This window comes from Trachurus japonicus, chromosome 8 (genome assembly GCF_045865225.1).
Source record: "Trachurus japonicus isolate A0001 chromosome 8, Traja_1.0".
NCBI classification, from domain to species: domain Eukaryota; kingdom Metazoa; phylum Chordata; class Actinopteri; order Carangiformes; family Carangidae; genus Trachurus; species Trachurus japonicus.
The window spans coordinates 1,593,737-1,618,913 of record NC_140914.1 but is presented as its reverse complement, the minus strand read 5'-3'; the positions used below and the strand labels follow the sequence as shown (position 1 = coordinate 1,618,913).

At 44.0% G+C, this 25,177-nt stretch overlaps 1 protein-coding gene and 1 pseudogene across 3 annotated transcripts; both read right to left on the bottom strand.

Annotated features, from left to right (window-relative positions):
- Window positions 1-154: 154 nt before the first annotated feature.
- Window positions 155-11,027, bottom strand: LOC146982274 (NLR family CARD domain-containing protein 3-like). Of its 2 annotated transcripts, XM_085783281.1 has the most exons (9): window positions 9,965-11,027; window positions 9,509-9,607; window positions 9,149-9,250; window positions 8,874-8,957; window positions 4,580-6,407; window positions 3,405-3,578; window positions 3,140-3,313; window positions 2,987-3,033; window positions 155-2,288 (listed from the first exon to the last, which is right to left on the bottom strand). In XM_085783281.1, the coding sequence occupies exons 1-9, from the start codon at window positions 10,272-10,274 to the stop codon at window positions 1,738-1,740; spliced, it is 3,369 nt and encodes a 1,122-aa protein (XP_085639407.1). In that variant the 5' UTR covers window positions 10,275-11,027; the 3' UTR covers window positions 155-1,737. The 2 variants fall into 2 exon arrangements, with proteins under 2 accessions (XP_085639407.1, XP_085639408.1); XM_085783282.1 differs by lacking the exon at window positions 8,874-8,957 and having other exon boundaries at window positions 156-2,288; window positions 9,965-11,026.
- A 4,137-nt stretch (window positions 11,028-15,164) lies between these two features.
- Window positions 15,165-24,851, bottom strand: LOC146982273 (uncharacterized; annotated as a pseudogene). The gene is made up of 4 exons (XR_015036371.1): window positions 24,766-24,851; window positions 16,766-17,504; window positions 16,437-16,603; window positions 15,165-15,225 (listed from the first exon to the last, which is right to left on the bottom strand). The product of XR_015036371.1 is annotated as an uncharacterized LOC146982273 (transcript).
- Between the last annotated feature and the right edge of the window lie 326 nt (window positions 24,852-25,177).

Here is a 25,177-nt window from a genome sequence, read left to right as displayed (position 1 = left end):
TAGTAGATGAAAGAACAGATATAAATGTAAGATACAGGATACAAATGAAAAAAAAAACGAAATACCCGCCCCCCCCACTCCACCCCTTCAAAGTATGGGAGTTTATCCATAAGAGTAGGCTATATCTTATTCTTTCTAAGTGGAGTGTATTAGTAAGGTCACTATGCCTCATCTTTGTGGTGGGTGTTTCTTTGTTTTTCCAATGCATGTGCAGTAATTTCTTTTCAATGATGAGACTATAGGAGAGGAAACCTTACTGGGAAGTGTTTAGCTTTTTAACATCATCTGACATTCCCAGAATAATGAGTGGCTCAGGCTCTAACTGTATGTGAAGTACGGTTAGATAATAACTAATAATACTCGCTTGCTCACACTAACCCATAGACTGTATAAAGCATGGACGTAGCACCGTGACATCACTCATTGGTTTGGAGGAGTCTGTTTAGTGATCTTACTACGGGCATTTGAACTGCGCCATCTTAGATTTTAGTGGGAGTATACTTTACATATTTGGAGGAGAGGCGGTAACTCAGCCGGCTGAGAACCCGCCCATTGAACTGGAAGCAACCAGCAAACGACCGGTAACTGTCTGTGAACCTGTCACTCAACATAACCACGTCCCCATTTATGTAAGAATTTTAAGCCTGGTACAGGTTGTGGTACAGAAAAAATCTGGAAACTATCGGTAGAGCTGTAAATTAGGCTATTTTAACATGGAGGTCTCTTCTGGTCCCAGCCCCCTGCGGCCGCCGAGGAACTGCAGTTTTTTTGAACACGGAAGTGGTATTCACCTGTAAAACACACAACTCCCCCCCTTGCACCCCCCCCTTCTGTCGGCAAAGTGACGGTGGCCTCCGAGGACAAAACAACGTGTTTACCAGGACTGTGACGACTGGGTGTATTTCAGGAGCATGGAGCGATGAGGTAAAGATCTAACCCATTTTACCACATGTCTGCTGTTTCTTTACTCCTTCTTCTTCCTTGGTTTATTTATGAACGTGAAACTCTTGAAACGTGCTCTCTGATTGGCTGGATTTTCCCTTCAGGCTGCCGTACAAACATGGCGGCGCAAGATGGCGACTCTCTCTAAAGCAAGACCCTTGTTATGTGTAGATATAAAAGAAGAATTATAAGGTTACGAAAACCAAACTAACTTTATTTTATAGTGATTATACACTTATAATATTTGCCATGAATTGGGTTTTCTGTTAGTTAAGGTTAAGGGTTGTTTTGGTGTTGTTTATTTAGAGTATGATTTAGTTTGTTATTATTATAGTAGTGCGTCATGTCATTATGGGCGGAGTTTAGAAAATATGTTCACCTGTTGCTTTTCCTTTGTTTCAGAGAGAGAGGGGGGTGAGCGTGTGTTGCCGTACTTTTTGTTGACCGCTATATTTTCGCTATTTTTGTTGATTTTCGTTGATCACTGTGATTACTGCGCTTTAGTTTGTACACTTTATTATGAGTTAACCTTTTTTGTTTGGTTAATAAACACTTAGATCTTTAGTTGAGAAATCTCAGTGAGTTTCTCTGGATAGAGCGTCTGATATCCGGGGCCATGCTTAGCCTCTCAGCGGCTCTTTTTGCTGAAGTCGCTACAATTTTCATGGGTAGATATTAGTATATTCAGATTTTAACAATAAACCTTGACAATTATTACACACTGGACCTAACTAACTAAAGAAATTAAACCAAAATCTGTTCATATTTATGTCCATCACTCCGAGACGCTGCCCCCTAGAGACGACACAGAGACATTGAGGACTCAATTACAAAGTGATGAAGTTCAAGGTAAAACCCAAACCCAGGATACAGAGGGTCAGTGAAGGTGGTGTTGAAGGTGTAGATGTGGATCAATGAGTCAGAGGAGACTCTGTAGAAGGACAGAGAGCCAGCAGGACAGTCCACATACACTGCTACTCTGTTAGAGACAGAGGAGAAAGAGGAGGAGAAGATCTGACGATTATTGTGCCAGACAGAGTACTTGCAGTCGTTGCACCTCAGAGTCCAGGACTGATCATTGTGTCCAAACCCACAGTCCAGACTGTCTCCTCTCCTACTGATGTCTCCATAAGCCACTGCGATGTCCACCACTCCTCTCCACTTCACCTCCCAGTAACAGCGACCAGTCAGCTGGTTTCGACACAGCACCTGAAGCCAGACGTTGAACCTGTCCGGATGTTGAGGATACGGCTGCTCCTCCTCCACTGCTGTCACCTCCCTGTTGTTGCTGGACACTTTGAGGTTTTTATGAACAGTGTTTGTGTCCAGCTCCAGTTCACAGGCGTCTATGGAGACAAGAAGACGAGCAGTGTGAGTATGGGCCTGACACCATGTGACCTCCACAGATCATCCATGAGGTTGTTTAGGGTGAAGCTGTAACACAGTTTGTGTTTCTGAGGCTTCAGTACCATGAACATCTACAGGAGTTATCGGGAAGGTTCACTGTCGCTGCATGGCTAACATTATCATTAACAATGTAGAAGAAATACTATGAGATCAGGCTTCTTTTTGTCTAACATGTCTATTCTCTTAACCTACAAGAAAACCCAGGAGAGAGTGAAGGGAAATGATCTGCAGCAAAGGGTGGCGAATTGGAATCAAACCTGGGTTGCTGGACAATCCTTAATGGTCAGCAGAGTACAAAGTGAGCAAATTAGTTATCGTGGTTTGCTCCAATGTCCAAGTTTTTTTTTGCACCACTTTGAAGTCTTTGTATGTTTTCTTTAGCTGCAGTGCATTGAGCTCTCAGGGCCACCGTAGGTTAGCTCGCCAACAGCTAGCGCTTGCCCATTAGCCTATGTCACTTTCCAGGAGCGACTCACTGCAGCATCCAGCCTGAAGACAAAGCCACTCAGAGGATACAAGCTTCACCTGTAGCTTGTACAATCACCTGGACTCACCTGGACAGGGCCTGTTTGAACTCTGGTGTGTGAAATCTGCTGCTCGTGAATCAAATCAAATCAAAGTGAATAAAAACACTCACACTTCTGCAGACCAGGTTTCAGCCTCTGCTCTCCACAAAAGTCCAACCTGCAAGAAGAGGCACAGTCAGTGACACTGAGTTTGACCAGCCAGTCTACATGCGTTATGTGGACATGGAGAAGACTCATTCCATTGTGTGTTCATCTGTCTGTACCTGAGAGAGTCCAGTCTCCAGTCTGGATCCTCCAGCCCAGCAGACAGCAGCTTCACTCCTGAGGCTCCTGGATGATTGTAGCTCAGGTCCAGCTCTCTCAGATGGGAGGGGTTGGAGCTCAGAGCTGAGGCCAGAGAAGCACAGCCTTCCTCTGTGATCAGACATCCTGACAGACTGAACACATACAACAACACACGGGAACCCTCTGTCAACACCTGCTGCTGTGTTCAAGTGGTATCAGATAAATAGCTGGATGGATCCTCACCTGAGAGTCTCCAGTCTACAGTGTGGACTCTCCAGTCCACCACACAGCAGCTTCACTCCTGAGTCATGCAGATCGTTGTTACTCAGGTCCAGGTGTCTCAGACTGGAGGACTGGGAGCTGAGGACTGAGGACAGAGCTTCACAGCTTCTCTCTGAGAGGTTACAGCCGCTCAGGCTGAAGAGATAACAATAAACTCTATTTATATAGCACCTTTCAAAAACAAATGTTACAAAGTGCTGCACAACAAAGTGACAACCAATAAAATGACCAAACAATTAAATAAAATCAGATATAATCAGGAAAATCTCTCCAATAAAAATGAGTTTTAAAGAGAGATTTAAAACATGACACAGATGAAGCAGACCTAATGCCCTTTGGCAGGTCCAAACTGAGGCCTTTGGCAGGCCCAAACTGAGAATGCTTTGTCCCCCTAAGTTATCAGTCGGGCCCCAGGGACAGCTAAAAGACCTGTATCTGAAGATCGCAGATTGTGAGCAGAAGTGTAAAAAGATAAAAGGTCTGCAATACAGGACTAAGACCGTTTGAAAGTAATCAATACGATCTTAAAATCAATCCTAAAACGTACTGGTAGCCAGTGTAGGGAAGCTAAAACAGGCGTTAATATGCTCATGTTTGTTAGTTCTAGTCACTATAAAAGCCTGGCAGCAGAAATCTGCACCAATTGGAGCCGGTCCAAGGATTCATGATTAAGATAAGTTAAAAGACTTTTACAGTAATCCAGTCGTGATTAAATAAAATCATGTAAAATCGTTTCTTTGTCTTTAAAAGATAAAACAAAAAAAATAATCTTTGAAAGGTTTCTAAGATGTTAAAAGCAAGACTGTACAAGTTTTTCGTATGCTGTTCAAAGCTCAGATTGCTATCAAACCAGATGCCAGGGTTTTTCGTGGAGGGATTGATGCCGTAAACTAACTGCCCAGGAGATGACAGAATTTGTTTAGTCATCTGCTGGGACCCAATTACCAAAACCTCAGTTTTGCTGTGATTAAGCTGAAGAAAAATTGATGTGTGACACAGTCTAATAAAGCACTCAACTTCCCAGGGTCAGATGATCGTGAGGAATTAAAGAATACAAGAGTTTATTTTCTGTCCTGTTGAAAACACAGAAGTATCTTTATACAACGATGAATAAATCCAACTATCTCTATACTTACAGAGCTTTGTTGGAGGCTTTGACCACTGGCAGCAGCCTCAGAAGAGCCTCCTCTGAAGCAGAGTATTTCTTCAGGTCAAACTCGTCCAAAACTTCTCCTGATGACAGTAAGATGAAGGCCAGAGCTGATAACTGATCAGGAGACAGTTTATCTGTGGAGAGACGTCCTGATCTCAGGTACTGTTGGATCTCCTCCACTAGAGAACAATCATTCAGTTCATTCAGACAGTGGAACAGAAGGATGGTTCTTTTTGGAGAGGAGTTCTCCCTCATCTTCTTCTTGATGTATTGGACTGTGTTCTGGTTGCAGTAGCAACGTCCTCCTGTCAGTGTCAGGATGCCTTGTAGGAGAGTCTGATTAGTTGGCAGTGACAGACCCAGCAGAAAGCGAAGGAACAGGTCCAGGTGTCCATTCGGACTCTGTAAGGCCTTGTTCACAGCGCTCTTGTGGACGTTGGTTGCAGAGGTGTTGTTGAAACATGTCAGCAGGCTGCGGACCTTCACTCTGCGCCCAGACATTACATTTTTATTGTAGATGAAGAGCGAAATGTTCACGTGAACAGCTGCCAGAAACTCATGGATGCTCAGGTGAGTGAAGCAGAAGACGTTTTTCTGGTCGTCACCCCTCTGCCCACACACCTGTGTGAAGATCTGTGTGAACAGGCCTGAATACTTTGACGCTGCTCTGGTGTTGATGCCTCTGTGTGTCAGGTCGTCCTCGTTGAAGATCGTGCTGCTCTTCAGTAGCTGGTGAAAAGCCAGCTTGGCCAGACACTGAATGTACTGTAAGCACTTCTCTGAGATGTACTTCTCCTTTGCTTTGTTGATCTGAACCACCAGGAAGTGGATGTACATCTCAGTCAGGGTCTTGGGCAGCTCTCCTCCCTCCCTGGTCTTCAACAGCTCCTCCAGAACTGTAGCAGTGATCCAGCAGAAGACTGGGATGTGGCACATGATGTGGAGGCTTCGTGAGGTCTTGATGTGGGAGATGATCTCTCTGGCCTGCTCCTCATCTCTGAACCTCTTCCTGAAGTACTCCTCCTTCTGTGGGTCAGTGAACCCTCTGACCTCTGTCACCATGTCAACACACTGAGGAGGGATCTGATTGGCTGCTGCAGGTCGTGTGGTTATCCAGAGGCGAGCAGAGGGAAGCAGTTTTCCCCTGATGAGGTTGGTCAGCAGCACCTCCACTCGTGTCGCCTTGGTCACGTCAACGGTCTTGTTTGTCCAGAGGTCCAGTTGAAGGTGGCTCTCGTCCAGCCCATCGAACACAAACAGAAGTTTGAAGTCACTTCCTTCAAAGCTGAACTTCTGTACAGTTGTGAAGATGTCATTCAGAGTCTCCTCGTTGATGCACTTGGTTTCTGGGATGCATGTGTGAATCAGCTCTGCCAGTCGAAACCTTTCTTCCCACCATAAGTTTAGCTGCTGGGCAGTGAAAGGAAATACCAGGTGCAAATCTTGACTGGTTTGTTTTTCAGCCCAGTCCAATAAAAACTTTTGTACGAGGAAGGTTTTGCCAATACCTGCGGCCCCACTGGTCAGGACGGTTCTGATGGATGGGTGCTGGAAGATGTTGCTGGGTTGAATTTGTCTCTGTGATTCTGCTGGTTTTCCTGATTGCGTCTCCACCTTCCTGAACTGATGCTGCCCCTTATCCAAACCGTCTTTGACCAGCAGCTCCAGGTTTATATCACACAACAGTCCCTGATGCTGCGTCTCCATCCAGCCTCCCCGCGCACACTTGAACATGCTCTGGAGGTCGGCCTGCACCGCGAGCTGCAGCAAAGTGTTGGGTTGTGGAGGTTGTGATACTGACACCATCAGGTCTGTGGAGAACAAAATGACACACCTGAGAATGTGAAGCATAAAACCAACCCAACCGCTGTGTCAGACCTGCTCCCCGGGGCAAATAGTGAACTGGGGAACCAGAACCAGAGCTGAAATTTCCCCGGGTTTCTTAAAGGTAGGGTTGGAAATCCTATTCTGGAGCATCTTTTACAAAACTGTTTTAAATCCTCTTAACACCCCGATTGCAATCAATTACTTAAATGCTTCTTCACAAAAATGAAAAAAGTCAGTCCCCTGTGGGACAGACAATCCTGTAAAAACACTATCCAATCATCGTGAACGTGTCAATCAAGCTGCCATCTCTCTCCCTCCTCTGCACGTACCACTCTACCGCACTAATCAGAGTTAAGAGTTACGACCGTAGAAAAGACAACAGTGATTGTACCACACTGAAGTCTGGTAGGTGGTGATGTAGCTCTGAGCTGGATGCTGGGTGGTTTATTATGTCAGGTGTTTTCTTTCACCTGAATGAGCCGTGAGAAAAGCTGGTGGAAAGTTAGCGATGCTGTGCAGTGATATGTGACATTATCGTGTTGCTCAAATTGGGATTACACTGGATCGCGCCATGAGCACAATACCATCGCAGCTTCACCTTGATGTGAACCCAACGCTGAAAAAGTGCTGAGTGTTCCTGAGCTTGGTTCCAGTGCGCTATTCCGAATGTTTACTTTAATTATTTGAAAAAGGGGCGCCATTCCGAACCTGAAAAAAGGTTTGCCATTTCAAAAGGTTGGTTAAGTGTGCTGCTGGGTCAAGCTTATTAAGTGCTTGCTGCAATAGTATAGTGGGTAGAGCAGTTGCCTATGGCATGGGTGGCTCGGGATTGAATCCCAGGAGGGGTGCATGCTGGTACTTTTTTGTCATTTGATTATTAGCCAGCCTGGAACACACTGGACGTGGAATCGCCGCAAATAGTCGCGAAGCAGCGGCAGTTTCTTTCCGGTGCCCATAACCGATTGTGTCGTTCACACCAGATGCGCTGTGGCGCGCACCTCCGTGGCCGGCTCACACCCTGCAGCGATCGTTTCAGTGTCTGGTCTATTTGCCGCAAGCGAAGCCAGGCAGGAAGTCAAACAAAGAAACATGAGAGAATCCGGTCAATTTTCAAAATAAAACACTGCGATTGACACCTTTGGAATGGCAGCCCCCCGGAAATTCAGAATGACGGACCTTCGGAAATTTTCGGAATGGCGGTCGCCCCCCGCTGAGCTCTGGAGGCTTCACTTTAGGAAAGTGGATTTTTATCACTTTTTTTAAAAATTTTTTTTTTACATCATCTAAATGCTATTTGTATAGTTTTTCGATGAGAAAAATATAACGAAACGGTCGTCAGGGCGATCCTCTTGTCAGCTCCAAACTCACCCTCAGTCACAGACCACAGCTGGTTTTCCACACAGCATCATTTACAGTAACAAGTGACGAGATCAGCTGGGGCCGCTGCCGTTGTGTTTTTAAAATTACAGAACTACTACAGTAGTGCCGCAGTTTCTCATTCCCCACCTTGTTTGATTGAGAGGATGATTTTCATGAATGAACAGGCAATAGCCTATGTCACTGTCAGACCGGGTACGACGGGGGGGGGGGTCGCACTGCTGTCATGCAGTGATAAAAAGAGCCTATGCAGAGATGAACGGAACGAGCCAAAAGCCGAAAATGTATTCGTGACGTCCGCGGTCGATATAAAGTGGATATGTTTCATTCATCCATGTTTTGACAGACAACACAACAGCCAGTGATAATGAGTTGCGCCGCACCGACAGTCATGTGGCTCAGCAGCCAGGTGATGCACACAGCACAAGAGTCAAGACACAGCGCAGCAACATGTGCAGGCTGTTGCAGCAGTGCACGTCAAAGGGACACCGCCGAAAATAAAATAAATAGGCTACACGTAGTTTTGAAATAGTTTTTGCGCATGTTTTCATCCATAAAATGACAAAAAATGAACACTATAAGCGGATTTCTTGATAACGAATTATTTAAACAGCATTTGTATAGAAATGATTCCGTCCAAAGCCTTTTGATCCATAAGCGGTTTCCACTGTATTTTGATTGGTTAAAACAGCCTTCCACACGTGCATTGCGTCACTTGGTAGCGGATTCCACGGTTGCGTGTGTTTTTATTACACCACTCGTGTGGACGCGGAGCAAAACTCCGGTTTCAAAAATACCCGGGCTCGTGTGGACAAGGCCAGAGAGAAGTTTGAGGAAAGGGGCTTGGACGGGGCCTTTTAGCCGTTTTTCCAGGATCTCCAACCCCACCTTTAACTGATTTTAAAATCATGGGACAGACACACAAGGTCAGTTGGTCCTTGTGTGTAAAAAGGCTGCGACTTGTTTAGGAGCAGTAAAACAATCACGACCCTGAAGGACTGTTACTGGACTGATGAAGCTTCCGTGAGAAACATGAATCTGAAGCTGCCCATTTTCATTTCAGAGCAGGTTACCTGCAATCTGTGGCCCAACAGATGAAGACTCTCCACCATCGTCATCATCGTCCTCATCATCATTGTCTTCATCAGCTGCCTCCTCTGACGGACACAGATCAGCAGGTCACATGGTTGTGTCACATAATTGATGTGTTTATCTGTGCTGTGGAACTTCTGTAGTTCTGCCTCATGCTGGAGACACTGTGATACTGACACAAGTCTGAGTCTAGACTCACAAAAATCAATCAATCAATCAATCAATCAATCAATCAATCACCAGAGGAGCATGTTACCTTCAGAGAGGTCAGGGCGCGGAGCAACCTGTGGCCCAACAGATGAAGACTCTCCATCATCATCATCGCCCTCATCATCATTGTCTTCATCAGCTGCCTCCTCTGACAGACACAGATCAGCAGGTCACATGGTTGTGTGATCAATTATTACTACTATTATTATTGTTTATCTGTGCTGTGGATATTCTGATTAGTTCATCATTCAATAATCTACTAATTAATACAGTTCTGCTTCATGCTGGAGACACTGTGATACTGACACAAGTCTGAGTCTAGACAATCAATCAATCAATCAATCAATCAATCAATCAATCAATCAATCAATCAATCAATCAATCAATCACCAGAGTAGCAGGTTACCTTCAGCGAGGTCAAAGCGCGGAGCAACCTGTGGCCCAACAGATGAAGACTCTCCTCCACCACCACCATCATCATCATCATCTTCCTCAGCTGCCTCCACTGAGACAGAGACACATCAAACTGTTACTGTTCATTGTTTTTGTTGAAAAACTATTTCTGGTTTCTAACTATTATTAGGTGCCATGATGTGTTCAGTGTCTGTGAGATGATGTGTTTAATGTCTAAACAAAGGAACCAGTAAAGAATCAATCTCAACCTGAACTAAAGGATTTGATTTGTGATTTTCGATTATCTTTATGATTAGTTTTCTGATGATTTGCTAGAGCTCCAGTAATTCACTTCAAGCTGTGTCATCAGAGACTAGTTAGTGGTCAATAACATCATTACTGTGTTTAGTTGTGATATGTTTGGAGATGTTCTCGTCACTGTCAGATTAATACTGAGTTGAGCACTCACCTGTTCCAGATGCTGCACCCGCCTCGCCACCTGCAGATGTAAACACTGAGCCGATGTTTGACAAACGCTCCACCAGGTCGTTCCTCCTCATCCTCTTCAACACCCGCGTGGCCACGTCCAGACACTGATGGCTGTAGGTCTCCACCATCACGTCCACTGTGTCTGGCCGGTCTGCCTTCTCCAGCTGGCTCTTCGGGACGGAGGGAACGTCTTTCAGGAAGTCCGGCTGCTGCAGGTACCACTTGAATTTTTTCAGGTCTCTATCTCCCAGATCCTCCAGAGCCTCCAGCAGCTCGATGGCCACCGCCATGATCCTGCTGAGCGTCCTGTAGCCTGGTCTCGACCTCAGTTCTTCAGTGACCTCATGTTTCTGCAGGCGAGAGCTCTGCTGCTGGCTCTCCTGCAGCTCTCAAGCAGCTCACATGAACTAATGTAGAAATACTGTAACCACAGAGACTTTGTCTCATCTGAGCAGGTCATGTCCCACATGAAAAGAAACACAACATCACAACACACACTACACAATGTGTCTGTGAACCACTGTACTGACCCAGTTGAGACGTCAGAGCAGGACTTTGTCCATCAGAGAGACAGAGAGAGAGGTTTCACCCGCTGCTGCTCCTCCATCTTGTTTCAGGAAATTGCAAATGAAAGCAAACCACATCCTGTTGTTACAGCAACACACAGCCAGTGGTGTACTCTTAAGTTTCTAATTGTTCACCATCAGTACAAGTGTTAAAGATTCAGGAGACGTTCAAGTGACTGAGGCTGGACTTGAATCAAAGTTCTGTAAAACCTGCTTTAGAATGAGATGGTCCTGGTTTAAAATGAAGCTGAGCTCTGTTGCACCATTTCACCGGTGGAATAAGAAACAAGAACATTTATTCACAAAACCTCACATTGTTGCTAGCAGCTAAAAGCTAATATGTTGCTAATTTAACAGCAGTAGCAATGACTCAACGGAGTCCTGAGAAAAACAAAACAACTATAAACTAAAGTCCAACACAACACCCAATACAAGCACAACTAACAATACATCACAGAACAAAGGACAGAAAACAGGAGAAAAATAAAGAAAAGTCTCCAACCCTTTCACTCTTACTCCTCTCACCAGAGGCGGGTCTACCGTGGTGGCACGGGGGGGCATGTGCCACCCCTGCAATCTGATTGGCCACCCCGTGTGCCCCCCCAATGGTCATTGTCCTCTCGTAATGTCAATCACTGCCGCCGCTGACAGGTTTCTACAACGTTTTTTATAAATTACCGTAAATCTTAGACTGTTGGCGCAATCAAAAAAAAAGGAAAACAGTTTCTGAAAGCAGACATTCTGCACTTTTCAGTGATATACTGGTCATTACGGTAATCCCAGGCACAGCGTCACAGCAGCCCCGAGAAAGCCGAGCTTTGAATGAGGAAGGAGAGAGTGACTGAATGTGACGGAGCTGTGCTGACAAGTGAGATTCTATCGCACTTTATTATTTATCGCGTGCACCTTAAAACAACGTGTGGGCTGGCTTGACCAAGGATTTCAAAGTGTGGGCTGGCTTGACTTCAGTGCACTTTACATGTATTTTAGTGTGTTTTTCACTGTGTGTTTTATCCATGTGTTCTTGCTGTGTTATTTTCCATGGGTTTGCCTTTTTGAACCGTGTTTTTACCGTGTTTACTTGTTTTTTTCGCCATGTTTTTCTTTTTTTTTTTTTCTCTCACTCCGGACATTTTGAGGAGGTCGTCCGGGAAGATAATAATACCCAGCACGTTCAGAGATGGAGGAAATTCATCAGAATTTGGGTGAGTAGTATGTTTGTTTGTTTTGCTGTTTCAATTTCTGTTTCTTTCTTTGTTTTGTTTTTATAAATATATATATATATATAGGCTATATCTCTGCTGCATCACTAAACACTTAATTTCAATATTCTACTTAGTGGCTGTTGCAATATTATCCTGCTAGTTTCAAACAATGTGGAATAGTAGTTTTGTTTATTTTACTGAAGGTGTCTTACTTTTATCTTTATTGTGGACACTGCTGTCATGTTTATTACTTTTTTTTATTCTACTGCTGATCAAGTATTTTCTTTGAGATGAATCTGATCTTTTTTACTTTCAGGATGTCTTCTGAAGAACAGCCATCAACAACACTACAGGTCTTTGCCAGCTGTCCCTACTTGCACTGGAGAGATGGAGAAAGCAGTAGCCTACAGTGTCTACAAAAGAAACACTCAATGGAAATGTCAGCAGTGCAGTATAGGTCTCTGCTTACAGCTGGACAGGCATTGCTGTTTGCAGTAAGTTACCAGCAGGGCCAAAAATGTCCTGGACCCACTTAGGAAAAATGAGACCTAAAACAAACAACTACTGGTTCAAAATTGACATAATTGTTGTTTCTAGTGTATTTTAGTTCAAAGTTCATTTTGTACATTCAAATTATTTTATCCATGTATATTCTCAGTTCCTTATTGAGTAAAAACCACTAAAAATTCAATTTTGTTTTTTGTGTTTTTCTGTTATTACACCCTGTTATAACACTTATATCACACAGTAGAGAAAAACAACTGCCAGATGTTGAAATAAGAAGTTGTCCTGAAAAAAGGGAGAAAAGCACATACTCATATCAGACTGTATGACACTTTTACAGCTAAAAAAACAAAATAAGTCCAGGTGGACTGGTTAATATTATATAGGAGATAAAGGCACTGCTATGTTTACTGTAGGCTCTTAATCAACTCTGTACAGCAAACATCCTATAGTGTTCTGTATAGTAAATATATAAAATGGTGTAAGATTGTTATTGCTCTCAATTTTCACCATTTGAGTAATGTTCATGCTAAGACTTCATATTTACAAGACAGAGTTGATTATTGATTGACTATCATTTTAATATTGACAAGTGGAAAATGAGAAGGTCACACAGGCATCTTCCTTACAAGTTGAAAGATTTAATGTGGCCAATAAAAGCAAGATGAAGACATGTGTAACTGTACAATATAAACATTCAAGACACGATCAGTGGCAGCCTTAATTTTTGTTACTTTTGGGCGGCCCCCCCAGATTCACTGTTGGTACCCCCTGTGCCACCCCTCAGAAAATATTCTGGACCCGGCCCTGCACAGCGTCAGGTGAGCAGAACCTGCCTCGGTGCTGTTGTGTTCACGGTGCGACACCACCAACCTGTAGATCAGCAGCTCTGTCAAACACTGCTGATCGCTGTGTGGCTGAAACGCTGATGACCAGTGAGTTGAACGAGCCAAACAGCCGCCGACACGGATCACTAACTAAAGAGTCCCTCTATATTCATTTATGAGTGACGGGCCGCGGTTCCTAAATCCTACCCGCTGCTCCTTCAATTTTTTATTTTTCTTATGTTTCTTATTGGCATTCACACAGAGAGAGAGAGAGAGAGAGAAGCACGCATGCATGACAGCAGCCCTCCCTCTCACCCCACACACAGTCGACGATCCGGTCGCAAAATAAACTTCAGTATCAAAGCTTTGTCCTCAGACTGTCCTAACTGTCCCTGAACATCACACAGGAACAACATGGAGCTTTCTTGTGTGATTGGTTACTGAGTTTCATATCAACGTTTACATCAGGTTTATCTGTCAGAGCTTTGTTATGTTGTCATGATAATTAATATGCAACACGCCTGTAAAAAAAAAAAAACCTTCAGGAAAAGACCAACCAATGTTTAATGAATCAAATATTGTGTTGGTCATTATATAGAACAGTTATTGTTTCTGTCTGTTGAATAAGGAAAATAATCGCATATTAAATCGCAATCGCAATATTGGTCCAAAAAATCACAATTAGATTAATTTCCCTACTCCTAACCTAGCCTCGTAAACCAGCCTCTCGCGGAAGTGCATTTCATTTCATTCCGAGGGAGAGTCTGGCCTCATCCCCCCTCTAAGCGTTTGGTGTGGGCGGCAGCAGGGCGGGAGTAGTAGCAAAGACGGTTTAATATCTTTGGTAGTAGCGTTGACAGACAATCCCATTCAGCCAATCAGCAAGTTGGTGTAGTGACGGGGCTTTGCACCAGTCGGTCCCTGATTGGCCAACGTGCTGTGTCAATCACAGCGGGCGACGCTGATTGGCTCGGCCTTCTGAGGGTTTCAGTCCAAACGCTTAGAATGGGGATGAGGCCAGACTCTCCCGAGAAATGAAATGAAATGAAATGCATTTCCGCGAGAGGCTGGTTTACGAGGCTACTCCTAACCCCCCACAACAGAAAAACTTGGCCGTGTTTAACAGTGGTCAAGTCTGCTGTTCAGGCCTGAACCACAGTGTGTTGGCACATCACATAACAACTCAGCTGAGGGTTCAACTGTTCACCTGTTCTCATTTTATTGATGCTCTGACCAAAAGAAGCAACTCCAATCTCACCATATACCTGATGTACATTGGTAATAAACACATTCTGGTCTATTCTCTTGACCTGGTTGAACTAATTTCAGGATGGTGTAGATGATAAAACTGAGCTCAGTCCTTGAGAAAATCGATGGCATATCTGACTTCACAAAATCTTCACAAATACATGAAATGAGGCAGTTTTGAAGAATCATGATACTTTATTAATTTTTTTTTTAAAGATTATTATTAAAATGAAATAATACAAAAACAAGTATTGGCACTGTCACTGATATGATTAAAAATTAAATGATTAATTCATGAAATGATTACATTATATATGATTAAAGATTAAATGATTACTGAAGATTAAATGATAGAGATTAAATGATTAAAGATTAAATTAGATTAAAGACTGGAGTAAAGACTGACAGCTAAGGATGAAATGAAGGCTGTTTGTGGATGTTCTTCTGTTCAGTGTTAACCCAGGGGTTCCAGCTGCTGTGTCCCGTCAGGTCCAGCAGGGGGCAGCACAGTGACACAGTTCAGCCTGTGGCTCTTCCACCTGAGTAGGTCTCATATTCGCTTTCAGCTGAACAGGACTCAGTGTTTCAGTGGTTAGCTAATTACAACATTACAAAAGTGTTTGATTTGTTCTTAAACGTAACTCAGGGGCGGTGCGTGGCGCAGTGGTTAAGACGGCCGCCCCATGTAGAGGCTACAGTCCTCAACGCAGGCGTCCAGGCAAAAAAGCCAAAAAATATACTTAAAAAAATAAAATAAAAATGTGACTCATTACTGTGTTCTTGTGTGTTCATGCAGTGTCGGTCATCTGATGGTGATATCAGAGGAGGTTCTACTGAAGAACATGATGTTCCTCTTCTCATCGTCTTCTGTCCATCTGCTGCAGCATCCTCCTGTGAGACCCACAGAGAAGGAACAGTTAAAGGGATAGTTCACTCAAAATTCAAATTTCACTCATTATCTTTTTTTTTCTTCTTCTTTTTTAAAATTTTTTTTATTTAACCGGGACGATACATACAACATTGTCACAAAAAATGAAAAATGCGATGCATACAAGACGTCTAGCTTCAGCTAATTTGCGGTCTTTGTCCCTGGTCAGGCTAGAGAAGGATAAAAGATACTGAATACACCCTCATGTGGACTAAGGGCTGGGAGAAGTTTCAGAGTCCTCCGTGGCTTCTCTGAGTTACAGCGGGGCTCCGTGCAGCACTGCATGTCCATATGACGGTTGAGAACGGAGCTCACTTTTCTTTGTCCAAAAAGACACACCAAAAAACATCCAAATCACACAAGATTTGCTCTTACACAGGAAGAGCAGTGAACCGAGACACTGGGAGCTTCTGCTACAAACAAGCTTAAAATATAGACTTATTTAATTTTTTTCGGAACAATTTCTCATGTCGGGGCTTCAATACCAGAGGGACATTACAGACGAGCAGCATGGAGGTATTTGGATGTTTTTTGGTGTGAGCTCCGTTCTCAACCGTCAAATGGACATGCAGTGCTGCACGGAGCCCCGCTGTAACTCAGAGAAGCCACGGAGGACTCTGAAACTTCTCCCAGCCCTTAGTCCACATGAGGGGGGGGGGGGATAATGAGGGAAATTTCAATTTATCCCTTTAACAAAACGGAATAAACAAACAGGTTTGTGACAGCTTGATCTATAGAGGAGGATGCAACATCAGTGTATTCTGTCATGATATTACACCTCCAGTGTCAAAAGGTCCAACCCGCACAGGGAAGTTACATAGTGCAGTTTCAGCCGACGCGACCCAACTCAGGCTGCAGCACCATTCATCCTATTAACCATTTTTCTACCATTGCAATGAGTCTGGAAACATTATTTTAAGGACGATAAACTCCACAGTGTTGCTTTAAAAACATTTAGAGCTTTTAAATAAGTTCAATGACCAGAATTTTTTTCTTTTACTGTATATATTAAACATTAAATATAATATTTAATATTAAACTGTAGTATAACCTTAGAGTTCAACAGCACACTGTTTAGCACTTTGTTCATGAATCCAGACTGAAGCTGCTGCTGTCAGACCTACATAAGAGACTCACTGAGACAGAATAAACCCATAACTCCTCACAAACATACCAGATATCGTCAAACTGGTTCTTCACAGCCCTGTTCACCTCTCGGATCTCATCGGCTTTGGCTCGTATTGATCTGCTGGCTTCAGTCTCGTTATTTTTCTTGATCACATCTGTCCAGTTGTCAATCGCCTCACGAAGCGTCAGCACCATTCCAACAGCTGCCGCAATCTGATCACCAATAAGAACAGATAGATAACAATAGATTTGTTATCAGTCCTCCTGACTCACAGTACTTACAGTCATAAATAACAAAGTTGGAATATGTTGTTCAATAAGAATGAGTCTGGATGATTGACTGTTGTTATCTTTAGTATCATTAGTGAATCTCACCTTGGCAGCACTTTTTCCAGCAGTTGAAGACATAGCTCTGCTGAGCTGCTCTGCTCCTCTTCGATACAGATTCATTAATCTGGCCCCACCGAGTTTAAGAGCAAAAACTGCTAAAATGCTGAGTGTTGCTGCACAGATCATTTGGAGGTTTTTGTCATTATAGATACTTCTGACAGTAAAACATGTGAAGTCCAAGTGAGGGCCATATCCTCTTCGTCTTGCGATGCCTCTCACAATTTCTAACACGACGTATTGGTCCAGGTGGTCCAGGTCTGCAGAGGGATTCTTCCTCCTCTGCTCCAGCTTCAGTTTCTCATAGAGTTGCTGGATTTTCTTTTCAATTCCAGCGCTCTTCTCTGCTGCTTCCTTCGCCTCTTTCATGGTGCCACTGGACAAGATCATCTCAATGACCTCAGTTGACAGAGAGATGGCGCCACCTACACCTGCATACACTGCTCCTAAGCCTAACAATGGAGCAGCTGCTCCAGCGGTCAACAGTGTAGCCACACCTCCTGCGATCGTACATGCAGCTCCCACCACAGCCACGCTGCTGCCCACACATTGGCCGGCGTTAGATTTCTCCCTGAGTGACTCCAGTTCCTGGGACAGTTTCCTCAGCTTCTGCTCACAGCGCTCGTTCTTCTCCAACCAGGAGAATATCTGATCCAGCAGCTGGTCAGCAGTAGCCATGATGGAGGTCTGTGTGTCCTCAGTGAACCGTCTCTGAGATCAACCAGAACTGAAACAACAAAGTTGGGATGGATTAGACTCTGTGACAACTGTCCTCGGAGGAGGAAGAACATAACAGTTGAATCTACGTCAGCTGGACTTGGCTGTATCCTTGAAGACGTTTCACATTTCATTAAATTGAATTGAATTGAATTCCTTTATTATTAGGGATCCATGATAACTATCAGGTTCAATAAGTTGTCATTGTTTTTTGTGGAAAATTACAGCATTTTGTATTGCTCCCTAATGAAATTTAATTTGATAAATAGATCTGGTATTCCTGGAAAACAAATCTCAGTTGTCGTGCTCAAAATGCCAGTTGCTTCACCTGAGTACTGTGCCCATGTGTGCAGAGCTGCATGACTTCTCTTGCCTGGTTGTTTTTCTCAGTGGCAGTGGACGACAACAGCAGTGAAAACTGCAAAACCTGTTTGGTGCAGATTCCAAGAGGAGGAAAAAGACGGCACACGTCAACCCTGCTGCAGGTCACAGCTCAGCTCACGGAGACAAAGAGAAGTGAAGTGAAACACAACGCTCAGCTCCAACTTTTATAGAGCTGGAGTTTCCCTCGGCCCTGGTTTTCTTTTTTTTTTTTTTAAAGTATATTTTTCGGCTTTTTGCCTTTATTTGATAGTGATGACAGTAGAGATAGACAGGAAATGGGGAGGCAGAGAGAGGGGGAATGACACGCAGGAAAGGTCTGCCCGACGCGGGATTCGAACCGGGGACGCCTGCGGCGAGGACTGTAGCCTCTACATGGGGCGGCCGCTCTACCCACTGCGCCACGCACCACCCTTCGGCCCTGGTTTTCTATTGGCTGATTCAAACGTAAACAAGGTAAGCAAACATTTGAAGGTGAAAGTGAAAGTAGAGAGGGGAAAACATCTGTCCCCATCCCAAAATCCTTTTTAGTTATTTTTAAACAGAACAGAAATAGCATTGATGAATAATTGTTAAAAGCAATTGTTAAAATAAACGGTGTTACTAACGGCGTTATTTTTTTCAGTAACGAGTAATCTAACTAATTACTATTTCCACCGTTACAACGCCGTTACCGTTACCGACAATTAAATGAGGCGCGTTACAAACTACTCAGTGAAGCCGTTGTCCTCCGACTTGGCCACAGAAGCTGCAAAACTGTTTTTTTTTCCTTCTCTCCTTTGGTGAGGGGAGGGGGGAGGAGGGAGGGACGAGACAACCACATAAGTGATGATGATTGGTTGAGGCAGAGTAAGGTTTCATGCTAAGCCAATCAGAGGCAGTGTTCAGTTTGTACACAAACCACACACGCACGCACGCACGCACGCACAGAAACTAGCGGAGGGAAGCTGCCGAGTTCGGAGGGAAAGTTGGCGTTTTCAAAGTGGAAGTACAGACACTACTTTAATCTCCTTGAGGTAAAAGGCAAGAACATACATGTGAGGTGTAGCTACATTATGTCCCGGAGCGAAGTGTTTGTCCACGTCCGTTGTAAGCAACTCCAATCTACTGAAGCATCTCTCAGCGGCACACGCTTCTACAAAACTAGTGGCCCAAAACACCGTTGTTGACTCTGTACCGCTGACAGAACGGAGCATTTGATCCGCTGCTGTTTACTTTCTCTCTGATGGTACAGACACACCAACTCCGGCAACGGACGTCAAGTCAACGGATCCCATTCATTGTCTATGTAGAGCAGGAGCTCCAGCCGCGCAGTGCATCATGGACACAGCACTGAATTTGCATAAAGTTCGATAGATTGAACTTTATGCAAATGACGTCCGTCCAACGCAATGCGGCCGGCTCAGAAACTCCGTTCAAACTATCAAACTAGGCCGTGTTGATCAGATATGAATCAAGATTCTGTTACTGCACTACACATTTCCCGCCTCAAATGTTTTCAGAAACATACTTTAGTGGGTTGTTTAACTGTAAAATGAGATCGTTTGTGACCCGGCCGCCATGTTGGAAACGGCAGAGCCAAACTCAAGCTCCGCACCACGTCACACAGACCCGCCCACTCCCCGGTGCGCTCGGCGATCCGTTGCGTCGGGATCCGTCGCCGGCGGAGTTGGTGTGTCTGCACCATGAGCGTCTCCGCCTGCAGACGTTCAGCTGAGGGGATACGCTGCTCAGCTGTTGATCCGACTCGCAGACTATAGCCTATATATTTCACTTTTATCACCGCTGAAAGAAGTTGTGCGCTCGCAGCAGGACAGATAATCAGATGGATAATCGGTAAAGTTAATAATTTCACTTAATGTGGCCATGAATAAATTCATTTCGATGTTTCGCCTGTTATATCAGTGTTGCCTAAACGCAAATCTTGAATAGGTCTCCACTGTTTTCACACTTAAAAAGGTCTTAGTTGTCTTTGTACAGAGACAATATGAGATTTGCTTGTAGCTACAGCAAAAAAAACACACTGTAACCTATTTTCATACACACACCAGCCTCGCTTTCAATAAAACACACACTCGCATTTCACAATTGCGATCAGTGAAATATAAGAAAACAATAAAATACAATTTAAAAATTAGGAAAAAAAATCCGAATTCTTCGACATATTTAAACTTAAAAAAAAAAAAAAAAAGGAACGCAATAGTTACTTTCCCTGGTAACTAGTTACTATTATAGTGAAGTAGTGGAGTTACTAACTCAGTTACTAATGTCAGGCTCACCCGCCGCCTATATGTCTAGAGCAGCGTTTCTCAAACTTTTTTCAGTCAGGGCACCTTTCAAAAGTGAATAAAATCTCAGGGCACCCCTGTGTAAAATGTAATTCAAAATAACACTGCATAGCCTAAATGTAAATGTCCTGTTTATTTAGATGAGACAGTATTATTTAACAGAGCATAATACAAACTGTAAATGCAGGGTGTATAGGTGCCTCTGTAGCCTACATATGCACACACACGCACACGCACACAATAATCCGCAATGTGAGAGGAAGAGAGAAAGGTCTACATGCGCGCAGCGCGCAGTCACGCGCTCAAATGAATCCACCGGCGTCTCCGCTCCGTTCTGACTCTCTCAATCAGAGAGTTTCTACCGTGTCACTGCAGAGTGTTTTTATACATCAAACGCACCGGAGTCGGAACAGAGCGGACACAGATCCACTGGAGAGAGGAGGGGGGGTGACTCGTGATGTGTGCCTGTCTGTACGACGCATTTTTTTCATAGCGTCCTGTGTCCGGTGGACACGGCCCCTACTGCTCTGAGCGCCCGTGACCAACGGCTGTGTCCACGGAGCGGTCTCTCTCTCTCTCTCCCTCCCTTTCCCTCTCTCTCTCTGAACGCTGCTGAAACGAGCCGCCTCACGTCCGAGCCGCTTGATAAGTGCGGCGCTGTTCCAAAAGTTGATTATTTCAACTCTGAGCGCTCTGAGCGCCGCGACAAAAAAAGAGAAGCCCCGAGCCGAGAGCTTCTTTTCCGCCGAGGGCGGGTTAAAAGGGCGTCCGGTGGACACGGCCCCTTTGCATAGGCCTATATGTAAAAAGAATGTATTCTATGAAATGTCAGAAGTTTTTTTCACGGCACCCCTGACGCAGTCAGACGGCACCCCAGGGTGCCGCGGCACCCACTTTGAGAAAGGCTGGTCTAGAGAGTATAACAATTTGGCTTGGACTTTCAACTTGGAGTGAATGATTGTGACAGTGGCATTAGGCTAGATAAAAATTAAACATTACAGTCTTGTTCAGTGACACTAAACTCTCCTGTAGCAGTGGATAGTAATTCAATGATGTCACATATTTATTTCAATGACGTCACAGATTTGGTATGTATTTGGCGTCCACCCAGTAAAAAAATCACCACTACACCACTGCATGTTACAATAACATCGGCTGTTTCTCTCTTGTCCTCCTACATTAGTTTATATACAGTGCAATCACAGGGTTATCTGGAGTTCATCCTGTCATCTTCACCTCAGACCGAAGGTTCAACAGATGGGTAAAAAAGGGTAACAATCATTCTAACACACTTCAACAGAATAACACAACACTTTATTTATTGCTGTTTATTATCTTTATTCTATAATTCGTTCACTGTTATCTGCTGCTGTACTGTAACCTTGTAGAAGACTCTCTGGTCTTCCTAAAAAGAGCATGTACAATTTACAATTATAACAGAACGAGGACCAGAGGGCGGGAGCATATTACACCTGTTTTAAAATCGCTGCATTGGCTCCCCGTGCGTTTCAGGATTGATTTTAAGGTTCTTTTACTAGTTTTTAAGTGTCTTAATGGTCTTGGGCCTTCTTATTTATCTGCATTACTTTTACCCTATCAACCCTCGCGGACCCTGAGGTCCTCCAGCGCTGGCCTTTTAACAATACCACAAGTTAGAACTAGAGCACACGGGGAGGCGGCTTTCAGTTATTATGGCCCCGACTGTGGAACAGCCTCCCGGAGAACCTCAGGGCCGCAGAGAATGTTGATGTTTTTAAAAAGAGGCTCAAGACCCATCTTTTTAATCAGGCTTTTAACTGACTCGTTTAACTCTTTATCACTTTTAAGCTCACCCCTATTCTTACATTTTTTATTATTATTCTATTTTATATTAATTTTTAGTTTAGTTTATCCTGTTTTATTATTTTATTGTTTTATTTCAATGTTTTAGTCATTATTTATGGTCTATTTTATACATTCTATTGTTTTATTCCTTCAGTTTGGGCTTCTATACCTTTTATCTTATTTTACTGTTTTAGCCCCTCGATTTTCCAGTGTTTCCTCCTGGGGGCCTACCACACCGGGAGTTGTTTCTGGTCCACCGATGGGGGTGACGACGGCCCAGGAGCCTCATTTATCATTGTGGATACACCTTTTTTTACACCCTTTTTCCCCCGTTTTGTGCGTACGCACTTTTCTCCGCCAAATTTGGGATTTATCAAACCAAAACCTGACGGGAAAAAGTGCGGACATTTACACCCATTTTGACCCTGGCGTACCGTGATTTACGCCTTTTTTGAGGAACAGGAGGAATTGGCGACACCGTTGCTGAGTTAGAGAACTGCAGTGTGAGAGGGAGAGAGGAGCGGAGTACATTTAGAAGAGCACAGAGGATTTTATGAAGTAATTGTGGTAGTGGTGGACCGTTGATGCTGGCAATCCAACCCGCTCTATAATAACACTAGGCTATATGTTCATTGATAAACAGAGCGGATTGAGGATTTTGCTTTTTTGATTAGGCTATATGTGACGTCTGACAAGGATCAAACCATCCAAGTTTAAAAACACACCGGCAGCAGCGCACACTGATCTGCAGCTACTGAGACTGTTATTATTCTGTCACCTGAGTTAACGAGGTGCACGTGTGTTTGGAGCTGACGAGAGAATAAAGAGTGAGACAACGTAACGTTAATGGAAAATGACCTAAACCGAGTCCAGTAGAGCTGTAACTGTGTAGTGGAAAGGCGTTCAAAGTAATGGTAACTATCGTTAATTTAGCCTACATTGTTTTAACATCTAGGTGTAAAAAAAAAAAAAAAAAAAAGATTTTCTGGGATAAAGGGGCAGATTAGGAAGATTCTTCTTCTTTCTGCTCCCTTTTGTTGAGATTTGGGAGGTTTTGGTTTTTATTGTAGCTTATTAAAATGCAAGATCATTTTTCTGACTGAGTTATTGCCCGATATCGCCGTGTATGTGCTTTCGGAGAAGTTCCGCTTCTTTCCCCCGTCCGTTGTCTCCGTTGTCACTTTGTTGTCACTTTGTTGTCACTTTGTAGCCGCTCCACACAGAGCACATGGCTAATTAATATGCACGTGCTGACCATATATGGCGTTCTGGGGGTGGAGTAAGAGGTGTGTTCACGTGTGCACCATTCTTGGGTCCGGTGTGATTTACCAAAGGCAAATTGCGGAGAGTTGTGCGTACGCACAGTTTGATTGATCTGAAAAAGGTGTAAATATTTTGAGTGTATCCAATTTTCGTCTTTTCACCGTACGCAAAAATGTAGTAGCAGTTTTACACCCTCTTTGATAAATGAGGCCCCTGGCCCGGATGGCTAGAGAGCTCTACACCTTGGTGTGGAGCCTCCTGTCTGCCTGGGCTGGGGGGGGGGGGGGGCGGTCCCTGTGGCGGTGCCTCTGCAGTCATGGACCATGATTCCTCTCGGTGTGCGCGGCCCCCAAAGGGAGCTTCTTCCTCACCTCAGATCTCGGTGCCCAGCCACCATGTCTCCTCAGCGACAGATAGTGTACAGTATGTGTGTGGGTGTGTGTATGTTTGTGTGTGTGGGTATGTATGTATGTCCGTATGTCTATGTATGTGCGTGAGTGTGTATGTAATTGTGTATCTGTGTGTATATTTGTGGGGGTGGGAGGTTTGGGGTTTTCACTGTGTTTTGAATTGTTTTGTTTTGTTTTGTTTTTATCCTCTGTGAGGCACTTTGTGTTACATTGTATGAAAAGTGCCATATAAATAAAGTTGATTTGATTTGATTTGATTTGATTTACCCAACGTAAGACAAACAAAAGACTATTGTACCTTATCTGTTATAGGTATGGGCCTCAGAGGCAGTTGGAAGACAGAGAACTTTTATGAACCATGGAAAACAGAGAGCCTTAGAGGGCGGTCCCATCTGAGCTCACTTGTTGTAAGTCATGTGACTTACAGTAAAGGAGGCTCCAGGCTCAGCTATCCTGTCTGTTCCTGCTGAACACAAACCCTGGTCTCTCTGTGCTTCACATGGACCTTTGTAACTGACACACAACTTTTAGAGAAGTCAGTGGAGTGTAAAAGAGAGATGGACCAAAGACCAGAAACAACAGAAAAGACAATGTGGGAACATTACAAGTCTCATCCTCTGTCAGACTGAACATTCAGACCAGAACAGTCCGTCCTCAATGATGCAAACATCAGTTGATATATGATGATGTCAGCAACTTTCAAGAGGGTCTGGCTGCAGACCTCCACTGTCAGGGCGCTTCCTTGCAGACCTCCACTGTGAGGCCACCTCCACTGTGGGGACGGAAGTTGATTGAACACATAAATCATATTTACATTATTAAGCCCCAAGAAATAAAGTATGGTCATATGGGAAACTAGAAAATATATAGGTTCCTCCTGGTATACTCGCTTTTAAATTATATTTACCTACATTATATAAAATAAAGCCCCAAAAAATAAAGTATATTGTTCTGTGCCCTGCCCTGAACGGGATTCGAACCCTGGTCTCCAACACCGCGGGCGACAATGCTAACCATTTTGCCTTAAAATATCAGGTGTTAGTCAGATTAGAGTTTGGAGTCTAAACCCTGACAGTGTGAGCTGGAAATGAAGGTGTGGTCTTACCTGCTGCAGGTCACAGCTCAGCTCACGGAGACAAAGAGAAGTGAAGTGAAGCACAACGCTCAGCTCCAACTTTTATAGAGCTGGAGTTTCCCTCTGCCCTGGTTTTCTACTGGCTGATTAAACAATTCAAGGTGAAAGTGAAAGTAGAGAGGGGGAAACACCTGTTAACCCTAAAGTTGGAGCTGAGACAGTGAAGTGATCAGGTTGTGATGGTGAAACTACACTACACTTATTAGCTACACCCACTCAACTTCCCTGATTCAGTTTGATTGAACCACGGCAAATGAAGAACTCTTGTGTCTATGAACCAAAATAAAATCAACGAGCTGATGTTTCACCTCTGCTGCAGCCAGGGCCGGATTAATACTTTTCTGTGCCCTGGGCAACAAGACTCAAGGGCACCCCCTTAAAG

Bases quoted from the DNA above. Each gene is read 5' to 3' on its own strand.
- LOC146982274 (XM_085783281.1), bottom strand. From the start codon at position 10,274: ATGGCGGTGGCCATCGAGCTGCTGGAGGCTCTGGAGGATCTGGGAGAT. The intron at 8,958-9,148 runs GTAACATGCTCC...TGTGTCCGTCAG, and splicing joins GCGCCCTGACCTCTCTGAAG to AGGAGGCAGCTGATGAAGAC. The intron at 6,408-8,873 runs GTAACCTGCTCT...TGTTCTCCACAG, and splicing joins TGTTGGGCCACAGATTGCAG to ACCTGATGGTGTCAGTATCA.